The sequence below is a fragment of the Tauraco erythrolophus genome, chromosome Z (genome assembly GCF_009769465.1).
Source record: "Tauraco erythrolophus isolate bTauEry1 chromosome Z, bTauEry1.pri, whole genome shotgun sequence".
In the NCBI taxonomy this organism is placed as follows: Eukaryota; Metazoa; Chordata; class Aves; order Musophagiformes; family Musophagidae; genus Tauraco; species Tauraco erythrolophus.
Genome location: NC_141496.1, coordinates 18,950,542 through 18,969,026, shown reverse-complemented (window position 1 = coordinate 18,969,026; position 18,485 = coordinate 18,950,542). Strand labels below are relative to the sequence as shown.

The 18,485-nt window shown below is 37.7% G+C and overlaps 1 protein-coding gene across 1 annotated transcript in view; it reads left to right on the top strand.

The window, feature by feature from the left end:
* The window catches only part of HCN1 (hyperpolarization activated cyclic nucleotide gated potassium channel 1), a 221,135-nt gene that overhangs the window by 158,841 nt on the left and 43,809 nt on the right, over positions 1 to 18,485 (top strand). Inside the window, exon 5 of the mRNA XM_086629034.1 lies at positions 17,291 to 17,437. Coding sequence (XP_086485160.1) covers positions 17,291 to 17,437 — 147 coding nt within the window. The remainder of the gene's footprint in view (positions 1 to 17,290; positions 17,438 to 18,485) is intronic.

Genomic DNA, 18,485 nt, shown 5'->3' with positions numbered 1-18,485 from the left:
AAATACTTAAGATGGGAAGAAATAAATATGCATTTTATAAGTCTGATTTCTGTTCAGTCAAAGAAATGTAAGGAATCCTTAGGTCTTTTTAATTTAGAATATTTGTAGATTTTTTTAAGAACCCTTTGCTGTCTTTCACTACTTCCATGTTTTTTCATAGACTCTTACAGATGTTTTGCCCAATTCTTCAAGGCTGTCTGTATTTCTCCTTCTTGTTATGGAAGAAGGAAAAAAAAAAGAAAGAAAGTAGTATTTGACAAAAGTTCCTTCATTTCTCTTTAGCAGTTACAGCTTTGTGACTTTACCTTTGGATGAACTCAGTTATATTGAATAAAACACTTTCCCTGAGTGTTTCTGCAGAAATGATCAGCACAGAAATAGAATATCATCTTTTGTTTGAGAGTTAAATCTCCATAGAGATGTGGGAAGTAGTCCACTATTACTAAGAACTTTTTGTCTGTCTGTTTGGAGAATAAAAAATAAGACTTACTCTTTATGTAAGATTTGATGCATTTTGATGATTGATGTCTTCACAACCAGAAATATCAAAAGGTTTATTAGTCTATTTTTTGAAGAAAGCTATAAATTGCCTTAAAATATGTTCCTTGCAGAATGTGCTCTATTGGCTTTTCTATCCCTGATAGGCTCTCTAGCTCTCTTATTTCTCATTTTTATTCTGACTAAAGAATTACTGTTAAGTCTTATTAAAACTAATTACGTTTTTTCAGTAAGTAGAGAATAAGTTGCGTAATTCTGGAATATCGCTCACAGGCATTCCTCTGGAACCGTGAGGTCTATAATGATGCTTTTCAAGGGAGTACAAAAGGTTGCTTGGAGTATTACTTTACTGCCATGGCTGTCATTTATCAGAGAAGCCTCCAGGTGCCATAAATTCATTTCCCTAAGGATGCCTCTGAAGTGTTTATACTTCAAGGCTAGATAAAGACAAGGTAAGGAGAAAAAGAAGATTGAAGATTACAGATATTTTGTAAGAATGAATGAGACACAATAGCTGGGAACATGAAGGAACAAAAGGAGCAGTTTGTTGGACTGTTGCAGTTGTTAGTGCAGAAGGCTAAAAGTTGTTAATATTGTGTGATATTGTGTGTTAACCTCAATGATTCTGTTAAAGCTGAAGACTTGGACAGTCTGACAAACAATTTTAGATTACAAGAAAAAAAAATAATCTCTCAGTCTCTTTTATAAATGAAAGGGCTATTTGCATCATGCAGTGACAAGCTGTATGCTCAGATAAAATATGTAAGAATGTTTCAGACTGTATACGTTAAACAAGAGGCCATAAAGTAATAATAGTATTAGTGAGGTTACCTGCTCAGAGCAGAGATTTTCTGTTCACTTCTAAGCTTTTGCAATTCTTAAAAAAAGTCTTAGTACTGCAGCTATCTCACACTGACTGAGGTGTTTACATGTAAAATGCCTGCAAGGAGGTGGATTAATTGCAGCCAATGGCCCTATGCAGACCCTTCTTTCTCATGAGTAGCATCTGCATGGGATAAGTCTTTGTCAGTGTTTCCCACCACCTTGATTCTCTGTAAGTGATTATACTTTATTGGAAAATAAGGTGAAATGTGATCATCTACATCACTATTTCTATTCCTATGAAGAACAAGAGAACTTTCTGTCTTTCTCTCTACCTTGATATGTGCTTATTAGGCAAAGCAGAAAAGACACTGGGAGATGGCCAGCCTAGAAGAACCATTTCCTCATTATTAGGACACTGCTGTGAAATGAGAGAATGCCAGTTTAAAGTTTCTGATCAGAGGTCAAGAAAAGCAATGCTTTCAATAACTGAGCAACTGGACCATCTTCATTTACTAAAGAATCTCTTTGTCTCTACCTTTAGTTTTAGACAGACCTTCCCATGCATGACAAACTTACTGCCATGCAAGTGTCTTTGAAATGACTCCATTTAAAAAACAAGTTCTTTTTGCAGAATTGGTATTTTCCACTAATTAATAGAAAAAGAACTAGCAAGCCATAATTAGGTCTTATCAGAGCCAGAATTTCCAGGATCAGCAGCTGTGTGGTGCCAGTGTTTCTATCTTGCTTGTGCTGGTGCTGCTAGTAGCATAGATGTTGGCACAATACCAAGCAGATGTAACAATTAATGGTGCTAATAAAACTTTTATTTTCCTTCTTCTCATTACAACTACTAAACAATAGATATAAAGTAACATAATTTCAACCTGATTATAATTTTTTCTATGTTCTTTTTCTAAATTACTACTTCAAATCTCGTCTTGAAATAACTGGATTTCATGTGGGCAACATGCTAACAATTACGCATGCCCGTTTAGTTGAAGGCATTGTAGCACATGCCAAGTTTAGAATTATGCAGTGTTTCTGTATTGCAGAATTAATGGGATGAAGTCAAGCCCATGGCCACAAGAAACCACTGCTTCTGATTGGCAGACCCAATACCCATCTCTAAAAAGATTTCTATTCAGAAGAAAATAGGTGATTGACACTTGTTACCCTGTCTTCAGAGTCACCATCAAAGGTCGCTGCAGTGTGCGCTCAGTGCCTAGGTACAGATGTCCCCATCACAGGTCCGGGAGCTGCACAAACTGCTGCTTGTACCCAGAGCAGAACTGAAGGAGAGACCCTGCAGAGACAAGCTGATCTCCCTCACGTCCGCTGCTTCCCCAGAATGCACGTAGAGGGTAACTCCTGCTGCCTCCTCTCCCTCCCCTCCAGGCACTTTTTAAAATTATATTCTCTTTTACTGGAACAGGCAAATTGAAAAAAAGCCACGTGGAATCCGAAGCATTCAAAAGATAAGGAAAATTGTACAAGATGACTGAATAAGTATTAAATTTCACTTTGTAACTAGCAACTTTAAGGATACTGTTACAGCATATCTGATATTTTTATAATAAGCTGTCATCTGTACGCTATTTTTCTCATTAAAAAAGAAAATCATCCTGCCTTAGACTCAATACAGTTTCACCTATAGCGGCATGGAGAAGAGATGCTTTTCTTTTCATGCCTTGGGGCTTTGATAGTTGTTTCATTAAATTAGAGTTCTGTCATTGCCTCTGTGAAGAGAGGAACTGAGCCTGGTTTTCATACTCCTTCCCTCCCCTCCCCTTTTTAAAACAATAAAAAGCAAATTTACACAAGATAAAGAACATACTAAGAAAACAAATCCTATTCAGAAAATTCCCTGTAACTTAATTAATTTCTCAATTACATTAAACGGAAAGAACAATAATAAGAGATTGTGTATTTTGTGACGATTGAAAGGAAATGTTTAATTACTGCATGGAAGTAAAATGACAGTTTAAAGCATTCTTGCAGCAACAATACTCTTTGGGGGGTAATTAGTGAAAAATAGATAGTAAACAGATGATAGCTTTTAGGCTAAACAAATCACTTCAGTTTCATCTCATGATAAAGAACTATAAAAGTGAACCTATCACACGATTCAACAGGAAACTTACTTTTTATTTTTATCTATGACTGATTATGAACTGTTTTGTTTTTCCTATGAAAGTATCTGTATGCTAAGCAGCATAGTGGTGAAATATCTAAGACCGAAGATTGTAATAAGCAGATTGTAGAAATATCTCTGGATTCGTAGTGAATTCAGCCATTCAGTGACTGTGAGATGCACAGGTGAGCTTATTACTTTGCCACCACTGAAATAAGACAACCAACTTGTTGATTGGAAAGTTCACTGTTTGGTGTCTTTTCTGTACACAGACAGATCTCTGGTCATTTGAGAACCATCTGTGCTTACTCATTTTTGGTATGTACAGTTATCATCACAGATAATAATCCTATGAGTTAATGTCAAGGTTAGTGCTAACTTCAGGTTTGACCAACTATTCGGTTAGAGATTGTCCTTCGGTGCCTTGACAGTCGGATCAAAAGTTCATCTGGCTCATGAAATAACCTGCCATTGCAGGACAGAGGACTACACATAAATGAGAGGTGTTTGTGAAGCAGAAGTTGTTCCTTTTTCCAATGTGGTTCGGGAAACACATGCAAGAGAGGGACGAGGAGTTTCTGGTCTCCATTTGAAACATGGAGATATTTCAGCATGCAAAACCTTTCTTTCTTTTCCTAATAATCCAAAATGAAGATGTAAAGGATTTTAAAAGGGTGAACTGTACAAACACCAGATGTACAGTAACCCTTGTAAGGCGTACAGCAATGTGTCTAATTACTGGTTGAATTTCCAGTGGAGGATGAGAGTTCCCTTCAGCCAAGCACATGGAAACCAGCTGCAGCTCTCTAGTGAGTACGAAGCAGGATACTAAAGAGATTATTTTTAATTTTAGGACAGAATCAATGAGTCCACTCCTATATAGATGAAAAAACTGCCGTCATATAGAAGAGAATGAGCACTGCAAATAGCAAATACATAGTAGAAGCTACTGAAGATAATGCTTTTAAATGTTGGGTGACCTTGAATAGAAGCTGAGCTTAAACACTTTAGGAGTATTTATCCGAAAATCTTTATAGCTTGGGAAAGTCATTTTGACCTTCCTCTCCTTTTTGTCCTCCAGTAATCTAAAAACCATTCAGGTCCTCAACCAAGTGCAGTTAAGTAAAAGCTTAGACGTATTCTGTGTTTGGATAATGTGATGGCCTTGCAGTAATGAGGAATACTCATTAGCAGGTAGGATTTCCTTACTGTGGAAGAGAGCTGATCGGTGATCATGTTCTCCGCTCTATTCTAGCTGCCAGTAACTGAAGCTCCAGGCTAGAGGTATCAGCACAGCTAATGCAGAGCAGCAGACCCAGTATATTGTTGTTTGGTTCTGTAACTGTGAATTCAGGCACCCAGTTGGTGAATGGATTGTATGACTGACAATGACTGCAAAGAAGAGACAATAACTTCAGAGACCTTTTATCACCCATCTGACAGTTCATTAAATAGCACTGTTTGCAGTATGAGATGGAAAAGATGCATGTAACAGTATACTGCAGTATCTATATGCTCTGCCCACACTCCCACAGTCAAACAATGGCTGGGGAAAAAGTAGGGGTTTCCCCATCTTTCGCGAGCAGGAATACTGGTTTTTCCTCATTTACGCCACTGTGTGTCAGGAATTAATGCTTGCAGCTGGTGACACATTAAGGAATTAAAGAAGAGAAAAAATACCAGGTTCTTGGAATAAATGTGACAAGAGAAAATTGAATTGAAAATCTGTTAAATAGCCATTAATAAATATAAGCTATACAATTCTTCTCATTCCTTTCCCATTAATCTGTAACTTAATGTCTTTTATTATTATTTTAACGTAGAACTAACTTACGAAGTAAGACTGAAAGTACTTGCAAAAGGAAAAATATATAGCTGCTGTCTATGATTGACTCATGGTATTCAAATTTTTCCTGGAAGAGTCAAGCCTCAGGAATTTTTTTCAGACATTGTTTTCATTTATACAGATTAGATTATTCATTCAGCAAACAGAAAGAATATCATGTGATCTATAGACATATGACCACATAGGTCAGCTAGTGAGTTGGAACTGTTGAATACTGGGTTAAGAGATCACTTTAAAAGCTTCTAAACAATATTACATAATTTCTCAAAGTGAATTAATTTTGTATTTCCTAGAAGAGAGAGATATATATCATAAAAAGGAGGAAATGTGCCATATGAAATTACATCTTTTTCGGGGGTGGGGGGGGAATGACGTATAATTTATATGTTTTTTGTTTTTAATTTGTACGCTGAAAGACTGTTTTTAAGTATGATGTTACTCCTTTATCATAAGCAGAGTAATTGTTCCCCTTTATATTCTTTCTTTCAGTACTCATTCATTGACTTGCAGTTATCCTTCTGTTGCTGAATGCAATCTTAACAAATAAAATATAGATATACTGCTTAAAATTAATTGCCAGTGAATTTTTGGTCACACAAAACTTCAGTTTGCATTTTTTATATTCTTTAATCAACATAATTTGAGTGATATATCAACTTTCAGTTGAATACCAAATTTAAGCATAGTAGACATTATGGATATTTCCATGAATTGTAAACCAGAATGTTATTTTGGTATGCTTCATTTTTCACTAGGCATTGAAGATTCCTGGGTATTTAATAGGTTGTGTAATTCCATTATTATTTGCTTTCCAGATCCACTTATGCATTTAAATACTTTTGAGAAAGAGACAATAAAACCTCTCATGTAGTTAATATGGCAAAGCTTCTCCTCAGCAGCGACTCTTTGCAAAATTTGTGGTCATCGTTCAGTTCTGTCCATGTCCACAGAGCACTCATTATCTCCAGAGTCATGTTATAGCACTGTTTCAGGAGTAGTCAAGTTTTTTTAATACCAAACACACTTTCCACAAAACACAATGTTCCACCAAAACCATTAACCTTTCCATGCTCCAAGAAAATTATATCCAGTTTCCATAAAAAAAAAAAAAAAAAAAAAAAAAGAGAACAAGATGCATAATTTTCTTTTAGCTTAAAACTTTTTGCATTTCATTTTGGATAGCTTCAATATTAAACTGGATTTGCTTAAACAACCATTGCAAATGCCATCCTGTTCTGTATCTTAGGAGCTCTGGTGAATCTCCCTTCTTTTCCTGAAAGGTCTGTCTGGTACCTCCCACAGAGAAGTAAGGCGTCTTGAAAAAATTCCCTATCCCCGCCCCAACCCTGCCCCCCAAAGTATTGCAGAAAGTTTTTCACCCTTTTCTCCAATGGGAAAAAAAAACCCCAAAAAAACAACAAAACCCAAAATGTAGGTAGAAAATAAAATCTTGTGCCCAGCAGTGAAAGACAAGAGGAGAGACAAAGCTCCTCTATTTCTTCAGCTCATTTCAAGGCCTTACAGCAGAATAGCACAGAGAAAAAGGATTTTGACTTCAATGATGCCTGCTTATATTTTGTAGATAGTGCAGGAATTACATTTGAACTCCTGAGGTGTAAACCCAGTGAACTCTCACAGGGATTAAAAAGTACTGGAAAATCGTTTCATGATATTGTAAACTGAGTTTATAGAAACACTCCACCAAGAAAAATCTATTTGAATAATATGAAAATATTTGGGCTATGGCTTTTTATTCATCATGTACTTGAAAACCTGTTAAGATGAGCCAGTTTTTGAAATGCCATACACTCTGCCAGGTAAGATAACTGACAATCGCCTGAATCATGGCTCTAGTCACAACTAAAAAGTTAGATGGGGAGAAATTTTATAATTATTTTGCTTCATTAGAATTAAATCCTTTATAAATCAGACAGTTCTGTAGTTTAGAGCATTTTGCAAGTTGTTATGCAGTGATATGTTGGCATACTAACTACCTTTCCCTCAATTTGATTAACTGAGAACCTCATTTATTACACTTCCAATGCAGAGCACTCATCTGCTTTTTTCCGTAAGAAATCTGAAACACAAATAAAAAATCCTTACTTGGCATTTGATAGCTAAAGATTCATCAGTGTCTCCCTGTAGCATTTACTTTATTCTTTTGATAGCCAAATTTATTAAATTTCTTCCTTTAAGTCTAAAATTTTAGAAACATAGTTATAAGGACGAAGGATTGAACTTGAAAATAATCCTTTAGTGTTTTCCTATTGGATCAGGTGCTATATGTATGTGTGTCACAACAGAAAGGTTCATGTTTTAGAATCTTTAAATAAATTGCTATTTTAAAATACATGGTTACAGTTGATGTTTAGCTAATTGGTCCGCGCTAGTTGTTTAGACCTCCTCTAGGGCTGATGGAGAGAGAGATAAGGATGACAAAGGAGAGTTTATTCTATCCATGCAATCCATGAATTTTAGGAGATGAATTGCCCCTTCTTAGTCTCTTTCTGCTTATGAGAGAGTCAGGATAGCTGGTCTAAATTAGGCACTTGACTTTTAGAAAGCTGAAATAAGGTATCACAATAATAACTTTCCAATCTTTGTGGTTGGTTCACATTTTTCAAGACTGTTTAGCACAGAAAGAGAACAATCTTAAATTTATAATTCTAGAAGTTTCTGTTCAAAGTCCAGATTGGATGATAGTCAAGTTTGCTGCCTTTTGATTCACTTCATTTTTTGAAAGTAGTAGTAGTAGTTGAAAACTTTCAAAGATGAAAATCATTTAAGTATTAGGATGTATAAGAAGATTCTGGAATGTCTTCTGTGTGACACCTGCTATGTAGACCGTAATGCATTGTCTACACGAAAATGATTTGCTTTAGGGTGTATAGATGTCATCCTGGTCTCACAAGCAAAACTGGTGTAAGACAGCATTTTTCTTTGCTTTCACGTGTGCTACTGCCAGTCCTTCCCCCAGTTTGGTTATGGGCCCATTGTAAGTTTTCCAGATACCAAGCTGGAGTAAGCCTAGTAGAAAAATACCTGAAGGCATGATGTTGTTACTAGGCTTGCACAATACCTTCAGGAGTGTGCTGATGAGTTCAATGATGATATGAATCTTAGGATGGTATAAAGCTTCAGATGCTAATATTATAGAAAAATCAAGATACTTTATAAAAGGAATGAGTTGAGTTTTGAGAGGCAAAGGAACAGGAAGAAATTCAGAAATTCAAAATCCAACAACTCAGGTGCTAGTACAAGCTGCTGCTATAAACTGGAAGATGACGAGCACAGCAATTGCAAGTGGCAAGGAGAAAGTGAAGAATCTGAATGATGAAGCTGCTCATGGCATGACTGCAAGCAACCATTTCAATGCATCTTGGTTTTCCACTAGATGGGAAAGAAACAGTACTATGAACTACGAATCAATGAGACTTCCTCTAAAATATTGTGCACAAATCTAGTAGTTGCAATTGGAGAAAGATGAACTCAGAGTAGAATGGATGAAAAAGAAGAGAGTGGTATGCTGTCTTCAGAACAAAAAGTAGAATAGCCTACTTGGATGAGGCTGGAAAGAGATGTGATTCCCATGTACAAACACTCCAGAGAGAAATGTGGAGTACGGGCCAAACACTGTGGTACGGGCCCACCTCTCGACAGGCTGGAGAGGTGGGCCTGTACCAACCTCATGAAGTTTAACCAGGCCAAGTGCAAGGTCCTACATCTGGGTCATGGCAATCCCAGGCACAAATACAGACTGGGTGGAGAATGGATCGAGAGCAGCCCTGAGGAGAAGGACTTGGGAGTACTGGTGGACGAGAAGCTCAATATGAGCCGGCAATGTGCTCTTGCGGCCCAGAAGGCCAACCGCGTCCTGGGCTGCATCAAGAGGAGCGTGGCCAGCAGGTCGAGAGAGGTGATTCTCCCCCTCTACTCTGCCCTCGTGAGACCTCACCTGGAGTACTGCGTCCAGTTCTGGAGTCCCCAACATAAGAAGGACATGGACCAGTTGGAGAGGGTCCAGAGGAGGGCCACGAAGATGATAAGAGGGCTGGAGCACCTTTCCTATGAGGACAGGCTGAAAGAGTTGGGGCTGTTCAGCCTGGAGAAGAGGAGGCTCCGGGGTGACCTTATAGCGGTCTTCCAGTACCTCAAGGGGGGGCCTACAAGAAAGATGGGGAGAGGCTGTTCAGGAGGGCCTGTTGTGATAGGACAAGGGGTAATGGTTTTAAAATAGAGGGAGGTAGATTCAGATTGGATATTAGGAAAAAATTTTTTACCATGAGAGTTGTAGAACACTGGAACAGGTTGCCCAGAGAGGTGGTGGATGCTCCATCCCTGGAGACGTTCAAGGCCTGGTTGGACGAGGCCCTGAGCAACCTGATCTAGTTGGAGATATCCCTGTTCCTTGCAGGGGGGTTGGAGTAGATGACCTTTGAAGGTCCCTTCCAGCCCTAACCATTCTATGACTCTATGATTCTATGATTCTATGAAATACTGAGGGACAGTACTGAGGGACAGCTTTTGGAGCTGATTTAAATTTCATCTGCATACATTTAGACTGAAATTTAAAATAAGATTTAGAACTATATATAAGACCAGTGAGCTTCTTGAAACGATAATCTTAAAGGATTGATGGAGAGACAAAATCTAACTTTTTGAGATGGCTTGATTTGTTTATAAGGAGTTATATGATGTGAGGTTTTGCAATAGCAAGGGAATAAATTCAATAACTCAGGGGACCTATTTTTCCTAATGTAGTTTAGAAACCAAGCAGAATTGTGATATTTCTTCGCTTTGATGTTCATTATTTAGAAAGGCTTCATCTTGATCAAATTGCCTCCTCTCACCTTTCTGCTCTTTCTCAGTGAGTTAAATCTCATGTATATTATAATGCTGCTTAGATTCTTCTTTTATACATGCCAGGAAAGCGTTTTCAAACCATTTTAAGAATACTGATGAATTTATTGCATCTAAATTTGGGACAGAACTTTAATTCAGCAGAATGATTTTACAAATGTTCTCTGCTTTCTTTTTACATTTGTAATCAGTATATAAATTTATTTTTTTTTACACATCAATTTTACAAAATTGAAAATTTTGTATTCATAATGGTGTGGTTTTGATATAAACTTCCAATAAAGTGTGCTATTTCTTCTTTATTTCTAGCCTGTCTATATATAATTCATTTTATATTAACATTTTATACAGTATGTTAAAATACAATTAAAATATTTTATTGATGTATTTTAAGGGTCAGGATTACATTTGTGCTAAAAGGAAGGAGAACTTGAACATAAACCTTTTTACAGATGCTTACAGTTCTTTTGGGGAGCTTTCCTAGAAGTGAGACTCTGTTACCAAGGACAAAATTGTTGTATGTAGTGCAAAAGGCACATTGTTCAAGTTCAAGTGAAGATACAGTGACATAGGTCCTTCGAAAAACTAGTCAACTATTGAAGTTATTGAATGTTGACATTTTTGAAAAATCTGATATTGAATCATAGATTGGCACTTGTTCCTGAAAGGTATTCAGGTAGTTTGGGTGTGACTGGGTCCAGGTCCAAGTACCGTATGTGAACACCATTAGTTTCATATTTCTCAACTGGTACTGTTCATATATTTTATATGTTTATATGGTTTATTGTATCAAGGACTGAATGTAGAGCTGTAAAGATTATTAGGACTGAGACTTTTTGAGCTATGAAGGACCACTTACTAGTTATGAAATATTGTGAGGAAAGGAGCTGGTAGGCTCAGTTCATGTACTAAAACATCTTGTTGGAGATCAACAGTCAGGTTTCTGTTTTGCTGGTTTGGCTGGGATATCACCTGTATTGGATACTGTCTTAATTTTTAAATATTTGCCCTGCTTCTGTTGCAAATTGTTATGAAAAAGACCTCACTCCTCTCCTTTGCCTTTTTCCATACCTGTATTTTAAGGATAACTGTAGTACCCTAACCAACCCTACTAAGGACCTCATGTGATCCATGTCATGCTACTCAACGTTTTGCTGGAGGAACACAGTAGCAGAATTTTGCTACATACAAGGAAGCCATAAATAAGCTTATGGCTGAAACAACAAGAAGCAGTTATTACTGCATAGTGCTTTGCAGTAAAAATCTGTGAAATATTACTTGACTCTGAAATCCACTTAGCTCTTGCCTATTTCAGCAATTTTATTTGTTTATTTGTGTAGCATTTATGGGTATTTTCATTGCAGTGATGAATATAAAACACTGGGATGTGTTTTATATTCAGAAATTCAATATATTCAATATTTCAGAAATTACTGAAATTATGACAGCGCAATATATAAATCACATCAATGTACATGCACATTTTAAGACAAACAATTTGATATTCATCTTAAAAAAGAGATATGTCTTGAGTGGTCAGCAATGCAGTATTTCTTCCATTCAGTAAGATATTGAAAAGACCAGGAATACGTAGCTGTAACAAGTATAAAATCCAGCATCAGCATTCAAAAATACTGTTTACTTTTATGAAAATATACGACAACATGTAATGAAATTGAGAGAGAGGAAAATTAAATTACAGAAAGAATGTATTCTTTGTACAAGACAAAACCGGTGTAGATGGTATGGAAGTATGGCAGGATACAATAGGTATTTGTATGGATAATAAAAGTGTTTAAAATTGTATCAAGTAGGATCAGAAAGCTTGTGATCTCCATATTTCAGAGTATAAGCCAGCTGGTTCAGAGAAGGAAAGAAAGATGACAATCTTTTTGTTTAATAGCAGTCAGTTACATCATTACACATTAAGAAGTTTTTTTAAGCAGTTTGAAACCATTTGGTTACCAGACAACATATTGAGCTCAACTAGACAATGTTTAGGGTTTTATGGAAATAAAACTTCCTTGGATGTAGAGACATTAGGCAAAAGAACAATGTTCTCATTGTAAGAAGTTTATCTTAGCTTTCCTTTGTCTTGCTATGTCTTCATCCAGCACAGGCTCTGCTGAATAGCCTGGATGCCTCTTCTTTCTCTCCTCAGAACCCTGGATTTGGAGTTAATTTGCTGTTGGCTCTGGAGGCCTCAGACATTCCTTTAAATGTGCACGCATGGAGTTTCTAAATAAATAGACCTGCCTGGAAAATCAGGTGCTCCTTGGTGTCAGGCAGGAGCAAGGATGGAAAGGCAATTTGAAATTAAGAAAGAGAGTTTTAACACAGTCATTTATATTTTGAATGAAGTCTGGTGCTTCTCATGTGGCATAAGAAAAGCCAAAAAAATCCCAAAAACCAAACTAACAAAAAAACAGTTTTGAGGGAACTTGTGGATCTGAAAGTTATTTCACAAAGAAAAAAGGTGCTTTTGTGAATGTGGGATTAAGATATCTCTTTTCTGAATAAACCAAAACAAACAAGAAAAAAACCCAACACAAATGAGAAAACCCCAAAGCAACCCAAAATTTTCAATTTAGAAGGTAAAAGATACAGGATACAGTGTGATGAGAAAAGTCATTACAGATAAATGATTCCATTCACATATGAAGATGCAGGTTATAGAGTCATAGAATCATAGAATCGTCTGGTTGGAAGAGACCTTCAAGATCATCAAGTCCAACCATTCACCCTGCACTCTCAGGGTCCCTAAACCATGTTCCTCAACACCAAATCCACACGGTTTTTAAAGACCTCCAGGGATGGGGACTCCACCACCTCCCTGGGCAGCCCGTTCCAATACTTCACAACCCTCTCTGTAAAGAAATTTTTCCTATCATCTAACCTAAATTTCCCCTGGTGTAACTTGATGCCATGCCCTCTCGTCCTGTCATTTATAACGTGGGAGAAGAGACCAACCCCCATCTCCCTACAACTTCCTTTCAGGTAATTGTAGAGAGCCATAAGGTCCCCCCCGAGCCTCCTCTTCTCCAGACTAAACAGTCCCAGCTCCCTCAGCCGCTCCTCATAGGACAAGTTCTCTAAACCCTTCACTAGTTTTGTTGCCCTTCTCTGAACCCGCTCCAGCACCTCAATGTCCTTCTTGAAGTGAGGGGCCCAAAACTGGACACAGTACTCCAGGTGTGGCCTCACCAGTGCTGAGTACAGGGGGACAATCACTTCCCTGCTCCTGCTGGCCACACTGTTTCTGACACATGCCAGGATTCTGTTGGCTTTCTTGGCTGCTTGAGCACACTGCTGGCTCATGTTCAATCGGCTGTCGACCAGCATCCCCAGGTCCTTCTCTGCTGTGCAGCTTTCCAGCCACCCTTCCCCAAGCCTGTAACGCTGCAGGGGGTTGTTGTGGCCCAAGTGCAGGACCCGACACTTGGTCTTGTTGAATTTCATACAGTTGGCCTCGGCCCATCGATCCAGTCTGTCCAGGTCTCTCTGTAGAGCCTCCCGACCCTCAGGCAGATCAACAGTACCTCCGAATTTAGTGTCATCTGCAAACTTGCTGAGGGTGCACTCGATCCCCTCATCCAGATCATTGATAAAGGTGTCAAAGAGAACGGGCCCCAACACTGAGCCCTGCGGAACACCACTGGTGACCGGCCGCCAGTGAGATTTAACTCCATTCACCAGCACTCTGGGCCCGGCCGTCCAGCCAATTTTTGATCCAGCGAAGCGCACACCCATCCAAGCCATAGACAGCCAGCTTCTGCAGAAGAATGTTATGGGAAACAGTGTCAAAGGCTTTGCTAAAATCGAGGTAAACAACATCCATAGTTCTTCCCTTGTCCACTAAACAGGTCATTTTATCATAGAAGGAGATCAGGTTGATCAAACAAGACTTGCCCTTCATGAATCCATGTTGAAGTTGAACCTGAATCCAGGTTCAAGTGTCAGGTCTGATGGATGACTCAGGATCAGTTACAGGTCTTTTAAATATTATTAAAAACCAAAGTTTTCACAAAATTCAACCTTACTGACAGTTTTGTCAACTTCACATGCAAAATTACACTTAGAAAAATCAGGGGAAGAAGCTACTGAATTTTCATATTTATTCAAGGGATTCACAGTGTTAATGAGAATTTTTAAACCATTTGACAGGTAATTTTTTTCCCCCGGAAAATGGTTCAGTTGTCTTTAAGTTATTTGCATTTTTATGAGTAAAAAACCACAACAAAAATCAGTATAATTATTTAAAAGTGAAAAATTTACCCATTTCCATCCTTTATTTACATCTGTGGTATCCACAGAGAAATTTTTCTTCAAAATTAAGTTGGACAAATTAGGGGTTTATTGCACAACATGAACAAGACCATCTTAATTTTTCTCTCTTTGTATCTTCATTTTAGCATACTTTTTTGCAACTGCTCTGTGACGCACCACAGTGACAGCTAATATAGGAAACCCTCAGTATTGACAATAACATACAGCAGGCTGGAAAAAATTAACTTGCTTTTCTGAGAAATAAAAAAGCAATCATGACTTGGGCTGAGTTAGTGAAATATATCAGTTGCTGAAGAAAGGAGTGAGTTGAAAGATTTGAGGGAACACTTCACGTTAATTCTATGACAGAATGGCAAGAAGGGAGTAGTAGTAGCATAAATGATACAGAATACGAGCCAAAATAACACTAAGAAAGATTAGGAAAAGATTTATTACAGGGTGATAGTGGTAGTATACTGTACACTCACAGGGTCAGGTATTTTGACATGGAAAGGGACCTTGATAGTATTTTAGATGGTTCAATATTTCCGGGAATTGTGGGAGACTTTAACTTCCTTGTCTCAGATTTTTACAAGAAAATGTTGCTAATACGCAGCTGTCCCTATTATTCTACATGTTATTTATTTGGAATTATTTTGAGACACAACAATGATAAGCACTACATTCCTACTAGATTTATTTTTGGTTTCCCTAAAATTCTTATGTGTAAGCATAAACCCTGGTAGAGAAAAGAGCTCCCTTGTATGGGAGAAAGCACCTATTCAAATAACAGTACTAATGAAAGGGAGCAGCGTAAATTGCTGGCAAAGCAAATTGCTTTTAGCACGAATGTTCTCTTCTTCAAGGTCATTCTGGTATAAAACTCCTTTACAGCTCTGTTGCATTATAGTTCTTAATGAATGTATATTTTTTATTAGCAAGGATTACTGACTATTGGGGTTGCTCAAGCACATTTCTGGGCAAATAAGATTGTGTAGAGGGGTGCAAGCCCCGTGCTAGGGAGCATAGTGCCACAAGACATGTTACATATCCTTACATGAGACCACAGCAATGGAGGGCTGGACACAGACATGAAGTGGACATTGCACAGTGCCACATCTTCTCCTTGGCTGAGCTGTGGAAAAGCTGGAGCACTGCACAGCAGCTGCGACTGTGTGACCACCTTGGTAAGATATAGAGAGCACTGGGTGATCTCCTATCCCTTCCCTCAAAGTACATCTGTGCCTAAATTAGCTGTAACTTATCGGTAGGGTAATTTTAGAAGCAATACTTTGTTTATGCTAGAGCATGTCTGTCTTCCGGTGACCCAGAACTCTGATTCAAACCCATAATGTGTGGATAAATTTGCCCATATCAGAACACAAACCAATGATGAACGTGCAAATTTTAAAAAAAAAGATGAGAGTGAAGAATTCTTGATTCAGAGGTGCAAAGTAGCTGTACAGAGGTTAAATCAGACTTAGGTATCCATCATACATTGTTAAATAGTCCCAGGCAAAATTACTTTTGTGTTACTTGAGGAATGCATGTTGTACACGTGGCCTTATCTAATCTTTTTCCACTTTGCAAAGCAAAAACTAATTTCAATTCCAGGGGATGGAGCCGCCTTCAATTATATAAGTTAAAGGATATGTGCTGGAGTTCATAAGGAGCGCATGTACATTATAAATTCATTTAATTAATTGCTCTACAGAGATGCTGACCCTAATTAAGGCTTCATTGGCTCTTTCACTGAAAACAGTTTAAATTGCCTAATTAAGTATGAAAAAATGAAGAAAAAAATAAAAGAAAACTTTACATAAGTAAACCAAGTTTCTGGCAAGTTTTTACACGTTTATAAGCCTGGAAGTGGTTTTATCCTTCTGTGTCTCAGTGCCTTATCCCCTTCAACTGGGAAAAACATGGAGGTTCTGAGGGGCAAAAGTTGTGATCCGGCAGTACTTGCCTGTTTGTGGTTTAGGCAACTTCTCCATTTTGTGGATCTCAGATGTGTCATGCAGTTTAGTACAGTACAACTCTGAGTGTGTTAGTTCAGAACTTTCTTTTCTGAACATTATGCTATCCAAAAAGACTTCTGAAGAAAGGAAGCAAACAAAGCAGAAGACAGGACAGAGGACTAGTAGAAACAAGGAAACCAAATGCACAAGGTAAATGAAGTGAAGTCCTCTGAGTGTCCTGGGTCCTGGCATCTCTCTCTTACCCCACTTTCTGTTTCCTGATGCCATGCATATTTTTCTAGTTCACTTCTGTCTCCTATTTATTCCTCTGACGAATGCTTTCTACTTCATTGTCTCTACAGATTTTAATTGTGTTTTTCAGTCACTTTGTAAGCATACACAACATTAATATGTTGCATATTAGCACAGCATAACCAGTTTCTGAAATTCATACCTCAAACTCTCTCTGAACGCAGCACCAGAGACATAGGTGCACACTGTGTGCAGTTTCCCTGATTGCTGCATGAAATGAGCTAAAAATGGTGTTCGTGTACTTTCACAACTTCTGTATAGCTGGGCATTTAGGGAACACATAATAAGCGTTAGGGTTTGGCTTCTGAAACATATATTAATGTGGATATTAGCATCGCCACTAAAGGCAGTTTCTGTAATTTATAGTTGTGCTGTCACGTGAGTAATACTAAATTAACCAGTATTTGCCTGAGGGTTCTCTGACACACAAATAAAATGTTATCTTTATAAAATGTGCAAAGCTTAAGTGGACACATGAATGAGTTTTCATTTTGTAGGTGCCTTTAGATAGTAAAAACATGTGTTTTTTTTTTTCTCTGATTCTTCCTTTTATTGTCCTATCATTAACTGTTATTAATTTATATTACTTGACAGTACAAACAAGTGGAACAGTACATGTCATTCCACAAGTTACCTGCTGAAATGCGCCAAAAGATCCATGATTACTATGAGCACCGATACCAAGGCAAGATCTTTGATGAAGAAAACATTTTGAATGAGCTCAATGATCCCCTCAGGGAGGTAAGATTAAAGTATTTTGAGTAGTTCTTCATGGTTCGGAAAACTTTCGTGTCTTTGCTGTTTCTGTGTTGAAATGCTCTTTCTGATTGTATTCTGTAACATTTAATCTCATTTGTCCTAGTCAACCAATGACCAGGAGAATGAGTTTTATATTAGATCAACACGAAGAAATAAGCAGATTTACACTCTGTTCTGAACCAATCTGTCAAAGTCACTGCTGCAAAGAGTCAAAGAGTAAAATCCCATCCTTTATTATTGAAACTCATGGTTTTCTGCCTTCTTTAAAATAGAGAGAGGATGGACCAGAATGGTCCTGGGGGAAGGGCTTTTTCTGCTCTCCCTACTCAGTAACCACACATCTGTGCAAATAAAACTGCTGAAAGTCACTGGTGAAGGGAGAGCTGCTTTGTTTCGTTCTGTGAAGTAGTGTCCTTGGTTAAGGTGGTCTTTACATGAGATTAGGAAGCTGGAATATGCTATACAAGCCACACTTGACCTACTCAAGGATGTTTGTATTGTCAGCTGGCTGATATCCTCTACTGAAAGGAGGAAAACAAAAACAGAGGAGAAGAATGAAGTTGAAAAATTCAGAGAGAAGAAAGTATGAACAGGAGAAAGAGAAAAGAAACAAGAAAAGGAGATAATAAAGGAGGATCAGTCTGATATGTGATGAAACTTGTCTAATTTTCAGTGATATCAAGTTGATACCAAGATACCAAGCCTTTTAGTATCCTCTGCCATGGGTGGAGGGTTGCTGGATGTATGTCTCTGTGTGTGTATGTATGTATATATATATATAATGTATATATAACACCGAACAGAGCACAGGATGAAATACATACTTTTGGAAAGATATGTGAAGGTTGGGGTTTTTTTAACAAGTTTTATGGGATCAGAAGAGCATAGGTATGTGACGGATTATTTGTACCATTGATTCCTGCTCTTTATTGTGAAGGAAAAACGTCATACAATCCATTGCCAAAATCAATCAAATTCCATATTTAAAATAGTTTTAAGAAACAATGCCTTGTGCATTCGCAGGCTCTGA